We start from the raw sequence: 23,607 nt of genomic DNA, 5'->3' as shown, positions 1-23,607 counted from the left end.
TTCCTTCCCTCCCTCCCCTAGTGATAGACATATCCTACACTGTAAGAACATTAGGTGTTTTTTTTTTTTTTTCCTGGAAGAGATGAACTTTTCACATTGCTTCATTTCCTTCCCTGCACTTTAATTGGCTTGTCCAGCAAAGCTCCCAGTCCGTTTCCCTTTCAGGCTCTCCTGCCTTGGATCAGAGCACACGCTGCACGGGAAGGCTTAAATTCAATCAGAAATAACTGCACAGCTCTCATCTGTGCAGAGTTTTCAGCACAGCGGGGCCCCATCCTCACGGGAGCCCGGGATGTCAGCAGTGTAAAAAGACAGAATAACTTTTTTCTAGCGGCATTGGCAAAACCCTTTAGCAAAAGCAGAGCAATTTTTTACCCTGGCTGTGCCTTAGGGAGGTACAGACACATCACCTGCCCCTGTGAGATTTTAGGTAGCCTTCCCATGAATGCCTCCCACCACCTCCTGATGCCTTTTCTCTCCTCACCCTTTCACCAGCACCAAAAACCCGGAGGCCTGGCCCCGAGGGGGGGTCCCCCGGGGGTGCGGGGAGACGAGGCCGGGCCGGGGGCTCCTTGGGCGGGCGGCGGGCACCAGAGGGCGCCGGTGCCACGCGGGGCCGGGGCCGGGCCTGGTGTTAGGGGTAGTGTGGGGATCCTGCAGCCTCGAAGGGATCTCCTCGAGACGTATTAAAGTCCCTAGAGCCCCCTGAAAGTGCTTCAGAGAGTTCTGGGCTCCTTTCTGCTCCCCCCTCCCGCTGCTAAGCCCGGTCTGGGGCACTTGGAAGCGAATCTGCTCGCACACGGCCACGGCCTCTGAGGCCAAGCAGCCAGCACAGCAAAGGGAACCTGGAAAACCAGAGAGATCTGTTCTGTCTTGTAACCAGGCCTCCCTCCCGGTGGGCCTTGTCACCCCTGGGAGGTGGAAGCAGGCAGCTCTGCCCCTTCGAAAGCCTCTGCCACCAGCTGCAGGGGTCTCCGTGCACACACTCTGCACGTGTGTGGGAGCTGAGGCTCCTGTAAGGCTTTCGTACTGCGATAAAGAGTTTTGCAGCATATTATCTCGAAAACTTCAAGGGCACGCACGTGTACTTTCCTCCCCTTGGTGTGCAGGATACGTGCACAGACAGGTCTGGTGTGTGGGTTTGCACAGAGAAACGCTGTGCCGGGGACCAGGGGAGGAAACGCAGCCGAGCAGGAGGATGAGCGACATGCTAAGGGCTTGCTGGGCCACAGGGAGCAGCCCCTTGGCTTCCCACAAGAAGCAGCACTAACTTTTTTCAAGGGGTGTTTGGGAGAGAAAGGGGCTGGGGGAGGAGGGTGCAGCTGGTGGCCTTGGCTTTGTGGCGCTGGCATGTCACCCAGGTTTCCATAGCACCAGCATCCATAACACGGGGCCGAGGGGAAGGAGAGAAGTAGGTCAGACTGGGCTAACAATACCCAGACGGGTCCATATCCACAGCTCAGGCTGATCCGGGAGAGGGGATGAAGCAGAGGGGAAAAGGAGAGGGAAAACAACAACAACAACAAAACGAAAACACAAAGCGTCCCTAGCGTGAACAGCGCGTTTCTTTCCTTCAGGGAGAAAAATAAATAAATAAAAAGGAAAACCTTTTAAAGCCACCTTTGTGTATCAGGACTGAGAAACCAAGACTAGCACCCACCTCCTGCCCATCTGACAACAGACTACAAGGGAATTCAAATGCTAATTTGGAGCCAGACTGCTCAATGGGTCTTTATTTCCACAGCAGCTCCAGCACCCGAGCTCCCAGGAGCCAGGCTGCTGAAGCAGGGAGGAAGCTCAGCTCCAGACCAGTCCCGAAAGAAGCTTTCCTTCCCCTTCTCCTTTCCTGATTTTGTTACCGACTTGTCTTAGTTTTACTTGTTTACATTCAAGGGCAAGGAAAAGGAAAAGAAGTCACACTGGAGTTGTGCAACAAGAACAACCGCTGTAGTGACCCATTTTATGTGCTGAGTCTGCAGAGGCTGCACTATCAACAGAAAAGCATTTTGGTGTTTGTGTGCAGAATAATCGTTTTGAATTATGTATCGATCAATGCCAAAAGTGCAGAGAACGCTCTGGTTCAAGAGCAAGAAGCAGAACCCTGCTGATCCGAGTGAACACACAGGCAGAGATATCTGCTGGGTGTGTAACAGCAAGATCAGAGGAAAGACTGCCTTGCTTGGGGAAACTGGGGGCTGTACGTGCATGCAACAGCAGTGGTACATGGCCAGGAAAATCCACATGTAAAGGTTAAAATTTGCCTTGTCTTCATCAGCTTTGTACATCCCAGTAACTATCACTTGTAAGACAGCACTGGGAATTCATCTTTCTCCTGCTGAGGACAGAGCCATAGTACACACAAGTCAGATGGGGCTTAACGCACTCTTTTGTGAACGCTCTCCCTCCGAAGAAAAACTTGGAGGTTTGCTGCAGAGGTGTAGGGAACAGCACAACCCATTTCAGCCTCCACCAACACTGTGTCCAGGGATTTCCAGGGTTTAAAACTAACAGTATAAGTTAGGTCAGAAGAGTGAAAGTAGGGCCAGCTCTTGGGAAGACTCACGGAGCACTCCTGGGAGAACAGGAGAGGATCTGTGCCAGCAGCACGTGTGGCCTGTGCACCAGCTGCATTGCTCGGGCATTGCACCACTTGACAGGAGAAAGCTGGGTGACCCCCAGCAGCTAGGGCAAGGTTACCTGCAAGGGGTAGGAGTCAGGGATCATCACATCAGCAAGTGTGAAAACGATGAGCTCCTGCAGTCACTGCTCCTGGGTGCAAACTGGCTCAATTTCAAGACAAGTGGCTAGATCTACATCTAGCAGTGAGTTTCTGATGGCTCCTCTGTCATGGCAGCCCTGCCTGCTTTTGAAGCTGCCAGGGTAATGGGGCCTCGTGGGTCCTGGTGTTCCTGGGAATAACAAGAGCTCAGGCACTGCCTGCATGCTGGAGCGGCAGCGTGCTATCTGTCCTGATACAGATAACGCAGCACTCTCTCCCGAGACTAGACTCAGTCACCCCCACAGTAAAGTATTTACAGTTTTACAGCTCATCCTCCTTCTGGGAGGGAATGAGGAAATGCAGGCCAGGCTCGTTGCAAGGGATGCAAATGGACACTTGCCCACTTCCCTCCTGGCAAGGTGCAAGGCTGAAGTGCCAAAGAGTTGCAAATGTTCTGCCTGAGCCCAGAAGGAACCTTCTCAGAGATCAGCCTTATTAGCTCACGCAGCACTGCACGGCCAGATGGCTTTGGGATCAGAGCTGACTCATGCCCACCCCACTCAGAGGCAGGCAAAACACGCAGGTAGCTGAGGTGTGCTGGTAGAGGACACCTTCTGCTGTAAGGGCATTCACAGCAAGGGAGCAGAAAGTGAGTAGTATTCTGCCTGCTGCCTTAGGTACGGTGGTACAGGCCTGAGCAGAAAAGCATCAGATGTGAACATTCAGCTGAGCCACGAGTGGGTGTGATCACAGAAGGAGCAGAGCAGAGGCAATTCTTCCATTCCTGCAGTGAGAAAGGATACTGAGCGTAAGCTGTGCATGAGCTGGTAGTATAAAGGGGAGGGTGGGGGGTTCAAAAAGTACAGCACTGGTCTCAGAGAGAAGGAGGGACGTGGGTGTCTGCTTCAGCCTCTCAGATTGTTTTCGAGACAGACTTGGCTTCTTAGTAAAACAGATGAGGAAAACTGGGAAACCTCTGTGGTAGACCATCGACCACCGTTTCCAAGGGAAGGATGGAAAAGGTGAAAAGAAAGTAGAGGTGAAGTGTAACTAAAAAGCCTCTTAATTTGCCCAAAGTACAAGGGGCTGGATTAGCAAAGCTGTGAATTGGCAGAATTAGCAGGTCACGAATGTGTTATCTAATATGGTAGAACACACAGCATGCATATTTAATAGCATTGTTTAGCTTGTATTTGTCACAGCTGGAGGTTGCCATAGGTAGCAACAGAAAGATTAATAATTGAGTTATAATTGAATTCTAGGGCTTGACTAGGCCACATAATACAGAGAAACCTACTAAGTTTTAATAGCATGAGACTTCCATGCATTCCCCATTTCAGACCTCAGGTGACAAGGCTAGTCAGCTGCTAGCAGTATTTGTCGAGAGATAATCAGGTTTGCAGATTAACCGTTAGATCCTGAATTATACATGCTTATATGCAAATGTAAGGAACATGCAACACATCTAGACAGCTGAGCTGTAGCCGACAGCTGAAGCTGAGATGTGAAGGATGAAGCTTATGATGGAAGCAGAAGAACAAATGGAAAACATCTAGCTAAGAAAGAAAGGTATAGAGCATAGAGCAGTTGTACCAGCATGATGGATAATGACTTCTGTCATCATTTCAGAGCAGGTATTTAAACTCTCATCACTGTTCTTTTTTTCCCCTGAAATGTCAGATGCTGATCCATAATAGAATTATTGGCAATTACTTTTTGCTTTGCAATAGTATCTCTAAAGCCTAGTTAGAGATTAGCATCTGCATCACTTCCAGAAATGCAGTGTGTCTCCATGTGCTTAGATGCCTACAAACCCCATGAACCACAGCTGTAGAGTTTCTCCATCACTTTCTTGCCCAGGAAAGCAACTGAAGAAAGCCAACAGAGAGCAATTTATGACTGCCAAACAGAAATGTCTAGAGCAGGTAGCAGGCTTCAAGAAAGAGTTTTACTTTGGTCCTTCAGTTTAGTTTATCACTTAACATGTCTACTCGGCCTTCTACATCTCTCTGCAGGTTGGACCAGAGCTCACACAGTCCTGGTGTGTGTTGCAAACCCCTTCTCCATGAACTTCACCGGAGATGTTGCACAGGGGCTGTGTGATTTTCACACAGATCATTCTCCAGTAGTTTTCTATCCAAGAGGCCACCTCTTTGCCCATTTTCTACCAGATGGACTACAAAACCCAGCATGCTGAGCTTGGCTTGGCTTATGGCCCTCCCCATGCTGAGTTGTACACAGCTATATTTATCTTCTGGGAACTTAACCGGGAAAATGAGAAGAGCTCCTCTCCCCAGCAGTCAGGGCTGCAGGTCTGCCTTCTGCCTTTGCAGGAACAGGCTGGTGAAATTCTGAAGTAGAACAAAGCCACTTCAGCGGAAAACAATTAGGCAAAGCTGAAGCTTGAGTTGCAGGCAGACATGCTGACAAATGTGCCACAGTTAGCTGGTATAGTTGGAGAAGGTGCAGGTGTCAAGCTGGCACTATAACACAAACAAACAAACAACAAAAAAAACACCCAGGTAAACAGATGATGATGGAGACCTAAGAAGAGATTGTGGAAGCAAGACCTGGAAGTTTGCATTCATAAAATACATATATAATTGTTTCCTTGCTTCCAGAAATCTAAGAAAATCCTGCATCAAATGTTTCTAGCAAGATTTTGGCCGCCTAGCAAATGTTTTGCAAGAGCACACATACTATGGGACTACCCTTACTTACAAAAGCGTTTACCAGATATAGCCTCTCAGGAAAAAGGCTGCTGCTGCTAACAATAACTTCACTTGAACTGCTAATTGTTTTCATCCTTCAAACACCACATATACATTGGCTAATTATAACTCTTCTGATAACTGTTTAGGTCTTTGCTTGCCTGTCTGTATGTTCTGCTGTTCACAGTTGCATTCTTCTCCTAGAAGTGGCTGTATCCAACATCCTGTTGGATGCGTCAGCTTCCAAGGCAGGCAAGTATTTTGCCTGTGTTTAATACCGATTATGTAGTTACAAGAAAGTCATATGACATTTCTAACGCTGGAGGAGTATGAGTGCAGCAGAACTCCTTCCCAGTGTGAACACAGGAAAATTTCCATTTCCTAGGAGACCTCCAAGGGGAAACCTTTAGTCAGAATGCTGTTTGACTTCAATAAATAAAAGGGTGAGAAAGTATAGGGCAAACAAGGCTTTATTTATCACTGAAAATTAGAGTGCAAGAAATCAGGCAGCGCTGCTTACTTCAAAGTTATGAAGTCACGTGGATCACGATGTGTAAACAACAGAACCAGTTTTCCTTCATTATTCAAATGCAGTAATGGAGACTAAAAAGACCAGGGCAATAGAATAACACTTAGTAAGTGTACCCCACTCTATGGTTATTAATATTCATTAAAGGAAGACAAAAATTATTAACTCAGTCAGAAATGCAAATGATTCAACAGGGATTAGCAAAGGGATTCGCTTTACATTAACCACTCCGTCAGAAGCGAAGTTGTGAGGAGATGCCACACCTCCGCAGTGCTAAGGTCACCACTTATTTGTTCCATCACGCTGGCTCCTTTGCAGCTATTTAGCTCCAAGTTGTTTTAGCCAAGCGTTCTTTGTAACAGTACTGTGCAGAAGGAATCGGTCTGGTTGCGTGTAGGGCAAATGGACTGCGGGGGTCTGGGGGCATGTGAGAGAGCCCCCGTTTGTGTATCTCTGTCAGGGCACGTGGAATTTGCATATCTCCGTCAGGTTGCGTGGAGATCTCAGGTTTGAGATCCAGAAATAAGCCTGCCCGCATTTAAACCCAAACAGCCGCTGTGGAAGCACGGCGCGGACAGCTCGGCCTTGGCAGACTTTCAGCCTGCGCCGTTCCCAGCGCCACCGCCGGCATTTCCACGCGAGGGCTTGCCAAAAAAGCGGCCTTCCCGCGGCCTTCCCTCACACCAGGCCCCGGCCGACGCCATCCCGGCGCCGTGCCTTCCCCCCCCGGGAGGGCCGCGCCTCGCTCCCTCCTCCCCGCCGCCTCAGGGGGTGTCGGCGGGCCGGGACCCCGCGGGCAGCCCCCGCTTCCCCGCTCCCCCTCTGAGGGGAGAGGAGGCGGCGGGAGGCGGAGCCCAGCGCTGTGAGGGCGCCGCCCGCAGCGAGCGAGCGAGCGAGGCCTGGGGCCGGGCCGTGGCGGGCGGTGCGTTGTGTTTGTGTGAGGGACAAAGCCGCCGCCATCTTTGTGCTTGTGCGGACAACGAAGCGGAGCGGGCTCATGGGGCCCCCTCAGCGCCATGAGGCGAGGCACGGAGCGCACAGAACCCGCAGCCCCCACAGCCTCCACCACCACCACCGCGGCGGCCATTACAGGGCTGCCCCCCCCCCTTTCCCCTCACCCCCCCCTCCCCACACCCCGTCCGCCATTTTGTCCCCCCCCCCAGCAGGCGGCCGGCCCTGACTGGCTGCTTTCATTTGTCGCGCCGCCATTGGCTGGCGGGCGGCGGGGGGGGCGGGCTCGCGCGGCGCGTGACGTCATGACGCTGCGCAGCGCGGCCGGCGGCTATATAAGGGCGGTGCGCGGCGCTGCGCAGGAGCAGCCAGCAGGCGGGTCGGGCCCGGGCAGGCCGGCGGCGGCTGCATCGCGCCTCATCCCCGCGGGAGCAGAGCGGAGCGGCACAAAGGCGGCAGGCCCTGGTCCCACACCGCCGCGGAGGCTTCTCGGCACTCGCTGATTTATTATTATTATTATTTTTTTTTTGGTTTAGAGCGGCTCTCGTATTTTTTTTTTTAAATTTTTTTTCCACACGGCCCTTAGTGGGAAGGCGCGGCCGAGATGGATCCCTGTCACACTGAGGAGACCGAGGGCGAGATCCCCGGGCTGGGTAAGCGGCGGGGGGGCGGAGGAGGAGGAAGAGGAGGAGGAGGAAGAAGAAGGGGAAGGGAAGGGACTAGCAGGCGGTGTGGAGGAGGGGGAGGGGCGGCGCGGCCGTGCGGTGGGGGGAGGGGCGGCGGGGCCCGCCCGATCCGGGGCCGCGGCCCCCCCGCGTTGGCGCCTGCTGGCGGCGGGGGGCGGCAGGGCGCGGGCGGGCCCGGTGTGCGCGCGCCGCTCCCCGTCCACCCCCCCCGCCCCCTTCCCTTCACCCCCTCCCGGCCGCGTGGCGGAGTGGGGGGGGGGAGCAGCCACCGGGGGGGGGGGAGTGAGGATTTAGGGGGGGAAATCGGGGTTTGGAGGTCCCCCCCCGGCGGATTCCGCCCGCGATCGTGTTCGTGGAAAAGCAAGGGGGGGGTGGGGGGGTGTTTGGGGGGGTGTGGGGGGGGGTTCCGTTGGTTCCCGGGGGGGGTCCGTAAGGGAAATGCCGTTAAACTGCAGTTTGTTCCAGGTGTACCGCTCGCGACTGCAGTGCCGCCCGTTGTTTAGGGTAAAAGGGTTGAAAGCGGCTGCTCGGTAAAGCAGAAGTTGAAAGTAAGGCTGCTGGACGCCATAACAGTCTCGTCTTAAAATGGTGAACTATGCCAGTTATTGCAAAACAACCCGGCCCCAGCGCCTGCTATCTATATTTACTGGGTTGTCGGCCCTTGATAACCGGCTAACTCCCCTGTGCTTGAAGTCGGTTCTGAGCCTGTGTTAGTTCAAAATCTTTATTAAACAGTATAGAATATGCTCGAAATACATTACCAAAACATCCCACGCATGTTCCTTTAAACTATACCTTAAATTCTAGCAAACCACACAGTCCAGACAAACAAAAAGTAATACATGATTTATACGTAAAAAAAAGCACTTTTTTATATAGGGTAATTCCTCATCTAGTTTAAATTGTCTTAGAACACTGGTTTAACTGTTGAATATCGAGCAGTTGATGTTCCTCTCAATTCTCATCTTCTTTAAGAAGTCAGGAAAGATTTGACCTGTGAAAACAGAGCCTGTATTATATCTGATGCATTTTAAAAAGAAACAACAAAAACCCTATTAGGGTTTTCCCTTCCCTAGGAACAAAGGATTTGTTCCTGTACAGTCTCCAGTACTGTTGTGCCTGTACATATTCATGATCTGAAATGCACTTCGGTATTGTTACTAGGTAGAATTAAGCAACCTAAATAATTTATTAGCAAGATGGGAGGTACTTAAGAATGGTAGCTTTTTGGAATGCTTTACAGCATATTATTTTTTTAAAGCAAATGGATTTGCTTTCACTAAGTAGCTTTTCTCTAAAAAGAAATTGTTACCAGGTCTTGGGCTTAATTTCCAGACAGTTCCAGCATAGTGCTGTACCCTTTAGCCCCCACCCTAAACTGAAAGTAGAGCTGGCTTCTGATAATGCTGGCTTGAAGGGGTTTTAGTGGAGACAACAGTGGTGGCCTTTCAGTGAAGCAAAGTTAAAGGGAAGATAATACCTGTGGGTAGCAGCTCATAACTCAGAGCTGCTGTTTGCTTGTTTCCATGAAAATAAAATTCACAGCAAATGATCCTGTAGTACCCTGACTGAACATCGTGCCCCCACCCCCATTACTTGGGAGACCGATACTGGATGTAAAAGTATAAATTCCTGACCAAGAATGGGGTATTTCATGTTACTTTTTTTTTTGCTGCGGACAGGGCACACAAATGAAGGATTTATTTGGGGAATTCACCACCCCGAGTTTTGTCTTCCCACAGAATTGGCAAACACCATTTTGTCTCGTGACCTCTCACTGTTTCCTCTAATGGCCGTCCTTCCCTACTTACGAGTTTCACTTCGTGCGTTTAGAACTACGCCTGATCTCGGCATTTGTGAGGTGTCCAGGAAGAGCCTAGATCCTTAGAATGCGAAGGAGCATAAATAGCTCTAAGCTGCCTAGGGTTTTTCTAAAGACAACATGGCTGACATGAATTGGATGGTATTATTGTGTAAACTATTTAATGAGTCGCATGGCAGTGCAGACTTGGCAGAGAGCAGTCTGACTCCAGTGCAGCTACTGTGCACTGTTTCCCCCCCCCCCACCTGCCCCTCTTGAAAAATACTGGTTTTTTTTTCTTCTGTGAACTGCTTCAAGCTTGAGGATAATATTGTGGGGTTCAATCCTTTTATGGAGGAAAGGAAAAAGCCTCTCCTGCACCTTTGTGGTGGAGACTGATTCTACAAGCCCTAAGCTACTACTGCATGACTCCTAGATTTGCAGTTTGGTAGTAGAATTTTAAGAACTTCTATTTGGTAATTTGGAGCTATTACTGCAGAAAAAATGCAAAGAAATGTTTTTACTTACCTCATCAATTAGGTACTCCTGCTTAATCTTGTCATTCTTAAAATCTTCATTAACATCCAAAACGAGAACGGGGATTTCTTTAAGGTTCTCAAAATCAACTCTGTTATGAGAGAGCAAAATTGTTTTACACACAGTCCTTAATACTATTTTTACTACATGATCTAATTGCTTTCTGAGACATCTTAGGGGTGCAGCTCTGCTCAGATTATCCCATGCACCTGGGATGTTAATGACTTATCCTACTTCAACCAGTATTTCCTGGAAAATGCCTCTTGCCCTATATCCCCCCTGCACCCATAGTAGTTAGCTGCTAAACCATGTCCTAAGATGAAGTTCTACAGCACCCTTTAATGGGGATGGCATCTTTTAACAGGTTACAAGAAAGGTATTTAAAATGGCTGCAAGATAAGACAGTTCTGGCCACAGGCTAGGTGCAGAAGAGAGCAGTAGCTGTGCAGCTAGATGCTTTTGTTTCTAGTTCTCCTAAACCACTGCATCTTTCCTCTTCCTATGTCTGAAAAGCCTTTCTGAAGTCCAGTAAGTGTGCTGAACAGCATTCTGACGTTGTTTTGCAGACCGAGTGTTCCTATTAAAAATACAGGAAATGTTTGCTCATGAGTTTGGAATGAGTACACAATGTAAATGTTCCCAGAATGCCACAATACTGCAGTGCATTTGTCTCCCGAGCATTTGGGTCACCCTACATGAAATTTCTACTTCGGAAAGCAGATGTGACCGAGGTTCAATCTAACATACTTTTCCTGGAATTGTTTTGAATGTTAGTACTCCAGCTGGAAGGAGTTCTTTTATTTCAGCTGAAAAGGCACGCTTGCCTATCAAGAACATCCTGAATGTTTCAACGATGTTCTTTTGTTATATATGCTAATGTCAAGTGGTGCAGTCAGTAATGTTTAACCTGCTGCTTTCCATTCAGTAAAGTATTTCAGGCTCTTGCAGGGGAGAATATGAAGTTAGCATTCGCATCCAGAAGATCCTTACGTGAGGAAAGCTAATGAGTCAATAGGAAAGTGAGGAGGGAGGTATGCAGAGATCTTAGTCATGGACTGGGGAGTTTGTGTATAATACTAACTACCAAAAGCCTTCTGATAACTGTTGAAACACAATCACCCTGGTTTAAAGGTAGCTGGGACATTGCCTTCCCTTACACTGGAACTGGAAGCTGAGGTAGAAAACAGCCTTGCCTGTAAGCTGAAGCTTGAATAAGCCACTAGTTTTTGATTTCAGTGTTCTGCTGCTTTTATGGTAACAGATCAAAGCTATTTTGGTAGTATAGGGAAAATGGGTTCATACCTCAGCGTTCTTTCATAAAGCCACGTTTCATGTTTATAGTGGAGGTTTTCCAAATACTCGAGCTCAATTCCTTGTTCCTCTTCTCTTCCCCTCATCTGCAGCCTTTCCATGCATTTCTGAAAAAAACGCAAGCCTGGACATTAATAATGTGTTAAAAGGCTAAATGAACTAAATCGATTAGCTGGTCCTTAAATCAGAAGAATTAATACTTAACAGATTTAAAAAAAAAAAAAGATAGCAAATAGTACATGTTCAGTTATGCATGAGGGTAACTGCAGGTTATTCTGTAACTAGTGTTTTTTGCTGGGTGACTTGCTTTGGATATGGGGATGTTCAGTATGCCAGTGTTAAGCAGACAACTGACAGTCCTTATGATGAAACTAAGTGTCAAAAGCATTAGACAAGGAGCACTTAAATCCTTGGCTAAGAAAAAAGTTCTTACATAAAAGGTTTTCCTTCACATACACTGTGATTTGGAAGTGAAACATTATGCAGAAAGTTGTTCAGCTGAGTGGTAGATGTTAGTTAACTACAGTGTTGCTGGCATCGAAATAGCAGCTCAGAAAGGAGGGTGTTCAGTTTGATCTCTGAATCCAATGTGAAGTTACCGTAGGCTTCCTGTAACTTCTGAAGAATGAAATGCTAGTGTAGTGTTAGTCACTGCAGTATGTCATGGATATACTTGGGGGTACCTGCGGTGTGGTTCTGAGGTAGATGATGCCATCCAGTTCTATATCAGGTTCATACTGATTCAAAAGCCAAGTGTGCCAGTCCTGATAGATGGTCCACTCCGTTTCGTTGATGTTTCCAGATTCAAACAGGTTAGAAGCAAACACGTATCTGCAAGGAAAGGCATTAAGTGTCATGCTAGGAATGACAAAATCGAACTAATTATACTGGTTGCAGTGTGAGTAATTACCTGTCACTGTACACAGATCTCTCAAAAAATTGCACTGGATGCTCTGCTTCATGTAATTTGGCTGAGACGGGTTTTAATTGTGCCCTTACTCGGCTCAAGCAAGCATAAGTCTGAAAAGTATAAGCCCATCTTGTGGGTTTATCGTACAGCATTTTAAGTAGATTTCCTCCATTCTTCTGAGATGTTGAAAGCTCCTAGAGGGACAAGAAAGAACACTTAATAACAAGTATATTTTGGGGACAAGGCTTAATTCCTGGTATATTTGCAGGTTTTTATTCCCTTAATCCAGAATTCTGGTAGGTGATCCTTCCTAAAAAGGAAGTGACTTTGGCACAGAAACAAAATTTTTCTAAACTGAAAAGCTGTCTTTGACAGCTTTTTTAGAATAGGTCTTTCACTGGCTTTGAGAATTATTTCTGTGGAGTGAGGGGATGACTACTTGGCAGATGCATGGAATGGCATCTTGCAAAGTGGCTGTAGCAGTTTGAGTGTCTCATGAGGTGAATCTTGCCGTGTTCCTTGGCCAGTCCCTTCAGTTTCTGTGCCCATCTCACGCTTCCCGAGTGTGGTGCACCTACCTCGTACTCATCTTCAGCTGTCTGAATGTTGCACCACTTGGCAATAGGTTCAGGGATTATCTCCCACTCATCGCTGTGTTTCTCAAGTAGCCTGACAAACGTGGACTTCCCCGCAGCTGCAAAAGATTTTTGAAGTTTTACTCAGGGCGTGCATTAGGGTGGTCTTTTGACTGACCCTCAGCGGCAGTTGTGAGGTGTAGGAGGCTGCAGGCCGCCTTTTTGGCAGCGGGCAGGTGCCGAGCTGCGTGCTTGCAGCTCGGAGCAGGACCAGAGGGAGCAAAATGGGGCAGATTTCCGAGAAAACGGCGCTTATCTGCGGCGCCAGGCGGAGGTCCCCGTGACGGGACCTCCGCAGCCGCCATTTTAGGAGCAGGCTGCCCGCGGGGCGGGGCTGGCGCCGCATTGTTGGCGGGCCGCGGGAGAGCGGGGAGGCTGCGCGCACGCGCGGAGCGTCTGCCCTGTGGAGGCGCGTGCACGCGGGGGGGGGTTCTGAGGCGAGCGGGAGCGCGCGGCCGGTGCCCCGTCAGCAGCCGCCGGGGTGCGCGGGAGGGAAGGGCCGGGAGGGGGGGGAGCGCTGGCTCCGTGCTCGGTCCCCGGTGGTTCCTCGTCAGCGGGGCTCCGTGTCCCCGCTGTAACGGCCACAGGGCTGCCCTCGGGCAGGGAGGCTGCTGGGGACGGCGGGGTCCTGCCCCCCGCCATGGCGCCGATTGCCAAAAGTCCCGAGGGGAGTGGGGACGCGGCCGGGTGGCAGCGGGAGGCCACCCGCGGGGGCTGGTGTCTTTGTCAGGCCCCCAAAGGTGCCTTTGCCACCATCCCGCGGTGTCAGTGGGGCTGCAGGAGGATTTCCCCTTCACCCGCCTTCCCCACATCCCCTCAGGGCTCCCCTGTCCTGAGGCATCCTTCCCCCTCCCCCCCTCCCTCCGCCGCCGCCGCGCTCACCGATGTTCCCCTCGATGGAAATCTTCTTGAGGCGCTTCTGGAAGCTGGAGTCGAGGGAGCCGCTGGGGCCGCAGCAGCGCCGCTTGGCAGGGGTGGACATGGCGGAGTGCTGAGGGCAGCCGGCTGCTCCTGCCCGCTTTAAGTCTCCCGCCAAGCGGTGGGCGGGAGGGGAGGGCTGCCTCCTGCTGCCTCCCGCGCAGCCTCTGCCCGCTCCCCCCGCTCCTGCCTCCGCCCAGCCTCTGCTTGCAGGGCTTTTTTGAATTGGGTGTTGAGCGAGGGAAATTTAAGAGTGGCTTCCTTCAGGAAGTTACTGCTTGACTTGGTCTGATTTGCATCAATTTCGAAGAGTTCCCCATGTTGCTTGTGTTCCAGACATCAATTCCAGAGCATTTTGATCAAAAAGCCGCCTGCTTTTTGTAGTCTGAATTGTGATCAGATAAATGTTTTACGTATTTACGGAAATAAGAGGCAATGCAAATTTGCAGTCAGTGAAGCATCTCAACCTAAAGCTGTATGTTAATTTTGTTATTGACTGGAAAGGAAGCATGCATGAATGAAATATATGTGGGTGCCCTGGGAGCGGCCCTGCCTTGCAGCTCCAATTCCAGCAGCAGTGTTGGCATGCTCAGGGCTTCAGAGCCTGCTTTAACTCCTGGCATGGGCGCTCTGTGGGCGGTGGTTGAGGCATGAGCTGCTTGGTCCTGGTGGTGTAAGGAAGGGGGTTGAGTAAGCTTGGCTAACACGTCTGGGTGCCGCTGCCAGAGGCTGTGCTGCCGGTTACCCCCGGTACCTGCTCGTCTCCGTGCCAGGGAGGTTCAGGGCGAGACCGAGCTCGGTCCGGTGTGTTTGGAGGAGATGGGAGGGAGTTCGAGGTTCCTTTTCATTATGATAATTGTGACCCGTGTCTCTTCTTTCCCCCCATCTCCTACAAACACACCAGGCTTCAGTGACCGAAGCGAGCAGATTGTTTCACGCGGGGTAGCCTCAGCCTTTGAAGCTGGTAAGTGCCGCTTCCCGCTCGCCTCTCGTGCAGCCAGACGTGCCCGGGGCTGCGGGGGGCGGGAAGCGCCGCGCGCCTCACGCCGCTCTCAGGCGCATGCGCGGCGGCTGGGCGCGGGAGGCAGCGCCTCGGCTTTGTTCAGCGCAGGAGGCAGGCGACGCATGCGCACAGCCCCGCGGGGACGGGGTGGGGGGGGCAGGGGGGGCGGGTTGGGGGCAAGGGGGGGTGGGGAAGCGTAGCCTAGCGAGGACGCATGCGCAACCTGGCGGGAGCGGCGCGGGGAAGGCGTGCGTGGGGGTGCGCGGCCCGGCGTGGTGGCGCTACTGAGCATGCGCAGGAGGGGCCCGCGGGGAAGGGGGGGCAGAGGCCCTCCGGGTGGCGGCGCGCATGCGCCCCGCGCCCCGTCCCCAAGCACAACGCGGGGCCCGCAGACGCCGCCGCCGCCCCCCAAGGACGCGGGCCCTGAGCCCCGAGCCGGGCAGGAGCGCGGCGCCGCCCCGCTGTGGGCTGCCGGCCGTCGGGCGGCGTGTGGGATCGGGCCGGGGGGCGCTTGGTGCGACGGAAGGGCCGGCCCAGCGGAAGCGGGAGCACCCGCCGCCATTTCCTAGCGCGCTCTCGCCACAGGCTCGCCCGCTTGCTGCCGCCTGACCGGGACTAGGCGCTCTCCGGACAGCGGATCAGGCTCGGAGCCCTAGAACCAGCGCGGAGCCCCACCATGTGTGCGTGCGGGGACGGGGGCTGGGCGCGGGCCGGGCGGGTGGGCCAGGCGTGCGCCGGGCGGGAGCGGCTCTGTGTGTGTGTGAGGCGGGCAGCGGTCCGAGGTAGAGGAGGCTCGGGGGCGGGCAGGCCGGGGGGCGCCGGGCGCTCTGTGAGGGGGTTTGGGAGGCGGCCGTGCCCTGCAGCGTCTCAAAGAGCGCGCTTTGGTTTTCTCCAGCTACCACAGAGACCGAGGCGGAGCCCAACCTGACCTCCAATGTGATGCTGAACACGGAGAGCAGCGAGGGATATGTGGTGAAAGTGAGGGGGCTGCCCTGGTCCTGCTCCACTGAGGAGGTGCAGAGGTTTTTCTCTGGTAAGTGGAACTGAGGGAATGGGGGACTGGGGACAGGGTTCTTTCAGGGGAAGCTATAGCAGCAGGAATACTGCAGTGAGCAGTCACAGAAGTTTTGGAGTAGTTCCAGTATCCAGTGAAGTTTGTAAAGAATCAAGTGCCGTAGCTAGAACGCAGTGTGGACAGCCATGCTGCAGTTAGTAGGGGCAGGACACCAGTAGCTGCAGCTGTGTTTTGCCTTGTGTTCTTGAGCAGGTGGAAGAGGGAAATTTGAGGGAAAATCTCAGAACTCTTGTTTCAAGCTTAATTAAATCAATTTAATTCTTGCTGCTGCTGTAATAGGTTTGCTATTTCAGGAATTTGGTACAAGGTATTTGGTCGTGATTTAGTTCATTATGCCTGCGCTTGATTTTTACTGTTTAACTTGCTTCATGCTGATCAGAAAGTCTTAAGTCACCTATGATCAAAAGAACACTTAACTTGTCTTGATGCAGCAAAGCTTTAAAAATAGCTGGTTTTGTATTTATCCCTAACACTTTCCTAATAGTAGACTAGAAGAGAAGGATAAGTTCGTTTTAGCCAGGCCCTTATCTTCCAGACAAGGACCAATAAACTTGTAACAAGTGCACTACAAGACAAAGGTAGAAGTAAAGTAATTTTTTCCTTTTAGGTTATCTGAAACTTAAAGCCATTGTGTTCCTCTAAAAATTAAATCAATCCCTGTTTCTTTTCTTTAGACTGCAAAATTCTAAATGGAGCTTTAGGTATCCGTTTCATCTACACAAGGGAGGGCAGACCAAGTGGAGAAGCATTTGCTGAGCTTGAATCAGAAGAGGATGTGAAACTGGCACTGAAGAAGGACAGAGAAACCATGGGACACAGATATGTTGAAGGTTTGATTTGGTCTAGTAACTGACTAGATGTATTTGTACTTGCTGGGTTTTTTGTTAACTGTTGTTTTGTCTTTAAAATGCATGTGAAAGGACAAATGGACTTGAATATCATAACTTGATTAGTTTCAAGGCAAATGACTTTTAAAACAGTTGAGTGTTCCAGAATGCATTAATTCTAAGTGCCTTTTACAGTTTTCAAGTCAAACAACGTTGAAATGGATTGGGTTCTGAAGCATACTGGTCCCAACAGCCCTGATACGGCTAATGATGGTTTTGTACGTCTTAGAGGACTCCCATTTGGCTGTAGTAAAGAAGAAATTGTACAGTTTTTTTCAGGTATGTGGGGTAAAAGTACTAGCTGTAGCACTATTGGTCTATACTTTAAAACCACACAAACCCCCAAAAGCACGCTGCCCGGTAGTATTTTAGCAGTACAGTGATGTGTAATAAAAGTAAATAAGTATTTCTCCATTAGTTATCTGGGCTCAAGAGATTGATTTATTAAGTTCTCTCCTAACAAATAACCAAGGAAATCTCCAAAACCTGTCCTAATTCACACTTAGTGTGGCATACTGTTGCAAGTAAGGATAAATGTAAGTAAGCAGAAAACTTTTTTTTCCCATTTTCTAATAAGTGACCAAGTAAGAGGATCTTTCTACCCAGTCTTAGCTAGTTCACGCTGCTATTTTCTTCTTCTGTGAAGGATATAGAGTGCCATTAGCACTGGGCCCAGTATAATGAGCAGGATGAGGAAGACCATGATGTGCCCATGATTTTTTAAACATTTAGCAGGGAGTAATACCCTAGGGGAAAAAAAAACATCCAGCTGAACTCTACTCAAGTATGGATTTTTCACCCCCCTCCCCACTTCCCAGGGGAAAAGGCCCTTGAAGGTAGTATAGCTTAAAGTCTTTATGGATGAAGAGAGAATGTCTTGTGTTGACCCTTAATTCTCACTTTCTTGCAGCTTTTGTATGTTTATTTTTAGCAGTTGGAATGCTATTAAAAATGCTAAGGATAAAATCTGTTCACTTACCTAGGATTGAACGTGTCAGTATTTTTGAAGTAATAACTCTGTTAAAATTGGCTAGAATGTTTTGCCTTAACAAGCCTTTTAGATATGATCAAGCTTATTGTTTTTAAATTTTTAGAAATATTGCTAGCTTTACAAATTCAGAAGTTGTTTTTTTTGTGTATTCTGACTCGGTAATAATGTGAACAAGAACAATTCCAAAGCGTGTGCATTTTAAGTTGTTTTTTTTTAACGTGGCTAAGTGGTATAAACTTTTAAATGCTGTTACTCTGCTTAATATACGAAGTGTACCTCTTCTGTTCATAAGCTAATACTTCTGAAATTCATTATTTTTATTTAACGATAAAAATAATACTGAAACTTAATATTTGCATAAGACTATTTAACCTGACTTCTAGTAAAAAAATACTTGTTAAATGTGAAGTTGTTTAACTTGCTGTGTTTGAATCTGTTACATTTAAAAATTCATCTTAAATACCTTCACGGAATTGAAGAGGTTTTAAATAGTTGTAAACTTCTTAATGCACCCTGCATTAGATGCCTTATCTGAGGGGTTGTACTTGACACTCAGAACTTGGCTGTGCTCTGCAGGGTGGGTTAAGAACGTAATCTGAATGGTATGCGATCGTGGATTTCTTCTGTTGACATGCTTTTTCTTCTAGTGTTCTAGAATCAGCATACCATTCTCTTACAAATATTAAAATTCTGGTGTATTTAAAGCTATAAGAAAAACTCATGACTGGGCTTGTGATGTTAATATTGCCCCCTACTGGGGTTATTTGTCCTTGGGTTGAAGGGTTGGAAATCGTGCCAAATGGGATAACATTGCCGGTGGACTTCCAGGGGAGGAGTACGGGGGAGGCCTTCGTGCAGTTTGCTTCACAGGAAATAGCTGAAAAGGCTCTAAAGAAACACAAGGAAAGAATAGGGCACAGGTGGGGATGGATGGTTGGTTGGATATGTCACTTTTCTTATGGTAAACAATTAAATCCATATTCTCTCTTCTGAAAGTGTTAAAAATACTATTTCTATTTGGATATTGGTCTCAAACGTGGTCACAAGTTAAAGGTATTACTACTGTACATATGACACAGACTGTCTAAATTGATCCAAAACCAAGGAGAAAACTGGGCTAAGCTTAACCATGCTTTGAAAACACGACAATACTGGAGGAGTGCAAAACTGATAGCTTGAAAGCAACAAAGTTGAGAGACTATGGCTTTAACTTCTCAAATAGCACCAATTACGCCTTTAGCTCTAAAGACATGCACAGTACTCTTATTACCATAAGAAAATGTGATAATTTCTAAACTTGTTTTATATAAGTTGAAATGTAACAAATTTTCTTACTGTATTTATTAATCTTCAATGTAATAAGCATAGCTTTCAAGAAATTGTCACAAAGGGTTTTTATTCTATTTTACTTGTGACTATTTTTCATTGAAGCATGCACTTCTTGCCTACGCTGAATCGCTGAAGCATAGGCTGGGTTCATTAGCACATGCAGAGCTTTTTGTAGCATCCTGATGGGTTAAAATCTTGGTGGAGGCTGGGTTTTTAACCCTCTGTTTATGTTGCCACATGAGCAAAACAGTGCTGAGTTGAGTGGACGTTGGTCCCTCCTACATTTTTTGACTAACACCTTAAATTTGGGGGAGGGGGGTGGGGAATCAGTCTTGCTCCCCCACCCTTAAGGCTGGGATACTGTGATGTATGAGGAGCATGTAAACCCTTCAGTAATCGTAATTTCTTGAAAATACACTAATTTGAAAGTAAAGTAGTGGTTTTAGTAGTACGTCATTGCCTACATAATGTAAAGAAATCTGGCTTAAAATCTACTGCCAGTTTCAAGGCTATGACTAAATGTCTTGTAAAAATGTAAAATTGTGAGGTCTTTTGTGGAAGGAATTTACGACTGACTACTCCCTGTGGAAACACATTCTAGGTACATTGAGATCTTCAAGAGCAGCCGAGCAGAAGTGCGCACTCACTATGACCCTCCACGCAAGCTGATGGCAATGCAGAGACCAGGTCCTTACGACAGGCCTGGTCTGACGCGGGGATACAACAGTCTTGGTAGAGGAAGTGGCTTGGAAAGAATGAGGCGTGGAGCTTACGGAGGAGGTAAGTCTATGAAGTCCAAGAGGGAGCTGCTCAGGTGAGAAAGCAGCACCACTTGGAGCGATCGTCTTTGTGCTTTGTAACTGCCGGTTGGTAGATGTGCTTGGCTTTATTTCTTCTGTACAAAACGGAACTTCCTGATCTGTTCTGTGCCATGTTTTTATATGTACCTGTGGATCTTTCTGTAGTTGGAATAAATGTGTTGTCTGATCTATTCATAGGTTACGGAGGTTACGATGACTACAATGGGTATAACGATGGCTATGGCTTTGGTTCTGATAGATTTGGAAGAGGTAAGAGATCTCTAATAGGAATACTAACTAACTTTCAATACATCTAGAACAGAAACTTAAATACATCTGAAAGACCTAGAATGGACTCTCTTCTCTGCAGGAATGTCGGACCACAGGTACGGCGACGGGACGTCCACCTTCCAGAGCACGACCGGCCACTGTGTCCACATGAGAGGTCTGCCTTACAGAGCGACGGAGAACGACATCTACAACGTGAGTTCCAGATCTGCCGTTCTCTTACCTTACTCAGCTTAATGTGCTGTGATCATTGCTGGAAGCGTTAACTGTGCTGCTCTTAGCAAGTGTTCCTTTTGAGAGAACAGCTTGCTGTAGAACCGAATTGCGCTATATTGGTGCGTTTTAATCTCTCAATGTTTTGCGTGTAGTTCTTCTCACCTCTGAACCCTGTAAGAGTACACATTGAAATTGGACCAGATGGCAGAGTGACTGGAGAGGCAGACGTTGAATTCGCTACTCATGAGGACGCAGTGGCCGCTATGTCCAAAGACAAAGCGAATATGCGTAAGTACGGCTGTTGGAGTGCATGGCTCCACAAAACCGCAGGACTGGAGTGCGCTGTCCGCTGCAAGCGGAATGCCAGGCATTCCATTGCAGCCTCGCAGTGAGTTTGGTGTGAAATACTCTCATGCAAACTATTTTTTTCTTCCAGAACACAGATACGTAGAACTCTTCTTGAATTCTACAGCAGGAGGAAGTGGTGGTGCCTATGGCAGTCAAATGATGGGAGCAATGGGTATGTCTAACTGCACTTCTTAAAAAGCACTTCATGTTTAACGAAGCTGGCTAATTTTGTACAGCTCCTGCTTATTCTATGCCTGGCATAAAAACTGAAATTCAACATTCTGTCTTAATCACACAGTCAAGGAATCGGAAGGGGTAGTTCAAGATTGGAACACTAGCACATTGCCAGGTATATAAACCTTTTGGGAATACATTTCAACTATTAATAGGTTGAATAAACTGTGGTGCTGAATGCGAGTGTGTGTGATGGGATGGGTGGCTCCTGGGAGCGCGGTGTAATGGGAAATAACTGTCCTATTTACCCCATCTTCCCTCTCCCCGTTTGTTTTTTTATTTTGAGACACAAATACAGTTTGGTGATGGAAGGGTGTATCTGTTGTCATCTGCCATTCAAGCGTGGTCTTGGTTCAGGAAAACCTTTTTCAAATTTGGGGAAAGTGAATTGTTCTAGTGAACTTCAGAACTGTTTCAGAGTCTAAAATGTGCATTGGCAGAACAAGTCTTAAGTGGCTTGTCTCTAAAGCAGATACCCTTCCTGATACCTTACTTTCTGGTTTCTTAGACTTTAAGGTGGTGGTTGGTGTTTTGGGGTTTCTTTGAGGGTGGGAGGGGAGGCGGGAGGTATGGTATGCGTGTGGGCATCCTACTGCTTTTGTGATATTTTGATTTCAGAATGATTAAAGTAGTGCTGCTGTTTTTAACTTCAGAAAGGTTCTGTGGGAGTAAAGTAATAGGTGAAGAGCTGTGGTTAGTAAGCTGTATTTGAGGCCTCCTGCCTTCTGTGGCATGGTGCAGCTGTGCTGGATGAGCAGTGTGGAACTGGAGGAGGCCTCAGGTTGGGGCCTGCCTCCTAGAGGGGTGGGTGCTGCTGTGGGCAGGTGGTGTGGGAAGCTGGGTGCACTTAGTCTCTTGGGGGGTGCATTGTACAGGCAGATGAGTAATGTTCTCTATAGTCAGGAAGTGCAAAAGCAAATCCTGCTGTGCTTGAGAACCACAAGCTCTTTCTGTAGTTCTTGGAAGTTCCTGTTTGATTTAGGAAAGCTTCTAAAAATGTGATCAAAGCTTTGAGTTTTGCTACCTTTGGAAGAAAATTGAGTAGGCTAGAGAGTGAGCATCTCCAGAACAGAGCAGTTAGTTAAAGGGTGGAATTGTCAATAGTGGGAAGGCTGACCTACAGGCGGGTATTTAATGTTTGTATCCTTAACTTAAAAGGAAGCCAATCCAGTTATGGTGGCCCAGCTAACCAGCAGTTGAGTGGGGGTTACGGAGGCGGATATGGTGGCCAAAGCAGCATGAGTGGATATGGTAAGAGCATTTATTTGGTGTTTTTTAGGTGGGCTGCCTTCTGTGGCTTAGCAGGTCATAAGGTCTTGGAGTTGAAGGGTAACTGTACAAATGGGGTGTCGTGAGCCCTAAGACTGAGTAGTAGAGGGAAATAATCAAAGCAGGAATTTGTTACTGGGGGAGGAGAGGGGGAAGCCTGCTGAATTATTCAGAGATGGGTAGGAGATATGTATTTCCAGACCTCCATTGAGCATTTCTTCACTTCGAGTGTGGATGCTGGAGACTAACCTGGTATAAGTGCACTGTAACAAAGGTGTGGGGCAGGGGCTGCATGGGAGGGGGAGGATGGGTAATCCCCAGAGACAGTTGGATAGTAGAACAAATACCACATCTGACTTGGGATACGGAGCTGTAATTTGACAATTCACAGTACTGGGCAAAGCAGAAAGTATTTACAAGGAGGCCCAGGAACAAAAGGGATTATCCTTCAGGTACGTGTGAACGGGCTGCTCACCTGTTCTTGTTCTTTGTTCCCTAGACCCGGGCAGTCAGGGCGCCATGAACAGCAGTTACTACAGCAGCGGGAACCGTGCGTCCATGGGAGTGAACGGCATGGGCGGAATGTCGAACATGTCCAACATGAGTGGCGGCTGGGGAATGTAACCAATTGCTGACTTTTGGTCAAATCTTTTTTAAAAAACAAAAAAACAAAAAACTAAGTTTAACAGTTTTGCAATACAAGCTTGTGATTTATGCTTTACTGTAAGTGAAATCAGGATTGTTATTTTAAAACCTTTCAGGTTCAGTATTTTTTGAACATACAGAAATGAACATTCATCTAGGATGTAATAACCAAGTTGAGCAAAGACTATAACTGTTAAACAATTTTGAGCGTTTCTCAAGTTAGTTTTGTTGTAGGAGTGTATTTAAGCAGTAAGCGTATTTAGGTTAAAGCTGTTTGAATTATGTTAAATGTTGCTCTTATACCATATTACATCCAACACTGTTTTGAATACATGTTGAAAAAACATGCTTTTTTGTAAAGAAACAATATAGGAGCTGTGTCTGAAATTCAAAGTGAACATTTGGCATGTTAGTTCTAGTTTATTTCTTTTAATATCCTGTAAGGCACGTTAAAGCTTTTTTTTAAGTTAATGGGGGAAACGTGTTGAGACGCAATACGGCTACTTTAGGATTTTGGTCTTGGTGTTCGTATAAAATTCTGAGGCCTTGATTTAATCTTTCATTGTATTGTGATTTCCTTTTTAGGTGTATTGCGCTAAGTGAAACTTGTTAAATAAATCTTCCTTTTAAAAACTGGAACTCATTTCTTCTTGACCTTCAGCTTCTGTGGTATAGATAGATGCAGAAGTGTGACTGTGCTTCTGTGGTGCCAGTGCTCACAGTACTCAACATCCATCTGCTGTCAACTGACACTATTTCTAACTGCAATTACCATGTGAAGACTGGCCTTGTGGGATATTAAAGTGACAATTGT

The 23,607-nt window shown here is 48.1% G+C and overlaps 2 protein-coding genes across 14 annotated transcripts; one reads left to right on the top strand and one right to left on the bottom strand.

Annotated features, from left to right (window-relative positions):
* The first annotated feature begins 7,275 nt into the window (after window positions 1-7,275).
* Window positions 7,276-23,432, top strand: HNRNPH1 (heterogeneous nuclear ribonucleoprotein H1). Of its 13 annotated transcripts, none has more exons than XM_084535594.1 (15): window positions 7,544-7,563; window positions 14,613-14,672; window positions 15,297-15,391; window positions 15,607-15,744; window positions 16,461-16,616; window positions 16,809-16,952; window positions 18,446-18,584; window positions 19,595-19,773; window positions 19,992-20,063; window positions 20,143-20,276; window positions 20,450-20,585; window positions 20,734-20,817; window positions 20,944-20,994; window positions 22,038-22,130; window positions 22,648-23,432. In XM_084535594.1, the coding sequence occupies exons 3-15, from the start codon at window positions 15,388-15,390 to the stop codon at window positions 22,770-22,772; spliced, it is 1,455 nt and encodes a 484-aa protein (XP_084391720.1). In that variant the 5' UTR covers window positions 7,544-7,563; window positions 14,613-14,672; window positions 15,297-15,387; the 3' UTR covers window positions 22,773-23,432. The 13 variants fall into 13 exon arrangements, with proteins under 13 accessions (XP_084391723.1, XP_084391722.1, XP_084391717.1 ...); XM_084535592.1 differs by having other exon boundaries at window positions 7,545-7,563; window positions 20,137-20,276; XM_084535597.1 differs by lacking the exon at window positions 15,297-15,391 and having other exon boundaries at window positions 7,276-7,563; window positions 20,164-20,276.
* On the bottom strand, window positions 8,307-14,606 carry LOC311444440 (deoxycytidine kinase 2). Its single transcript, XM_084535604.1, has 7 exons — window positions 13,673-14,606; window positions 12,734-12,849; window positions 12,156-12,349; window positions 11,929-12,076; window positions 11,237-11,352; window positions 9,926-10,025; window positions 8,307-8,590 (listed from the first exon to the last, which is right to left on the bottom strand). The coding sequence occupies exons 1-7, from the start codon at window positions 13,770-13,772 to the stop codon at window positions 8,567-8,569; spliced, it is 798 nt and encodes a 265-aa protein (XP_084391730.1). The 5' UTR covers window positions 13,773-14,606; the 3' UTR covers window positions 8,307-8,566.
* Window positions 23,433-23,607: the final 175 nt, after the last annotated feature.

Source organism: Aythya ferina (assembly GCF_964211825.1).
Source record: "Aythya ferina genome assembly, chromosome: 14".
NCBI classification, from domain to species: domain Eukaryota; kingdom Metazoa; phylum Chordata; class Aves; order Anseriformes; family Anatidae; genus Aythya; species Aythya ferina.
This window is presented reverse-complemented; position numbering and strand designations above follow the sequence as displayed.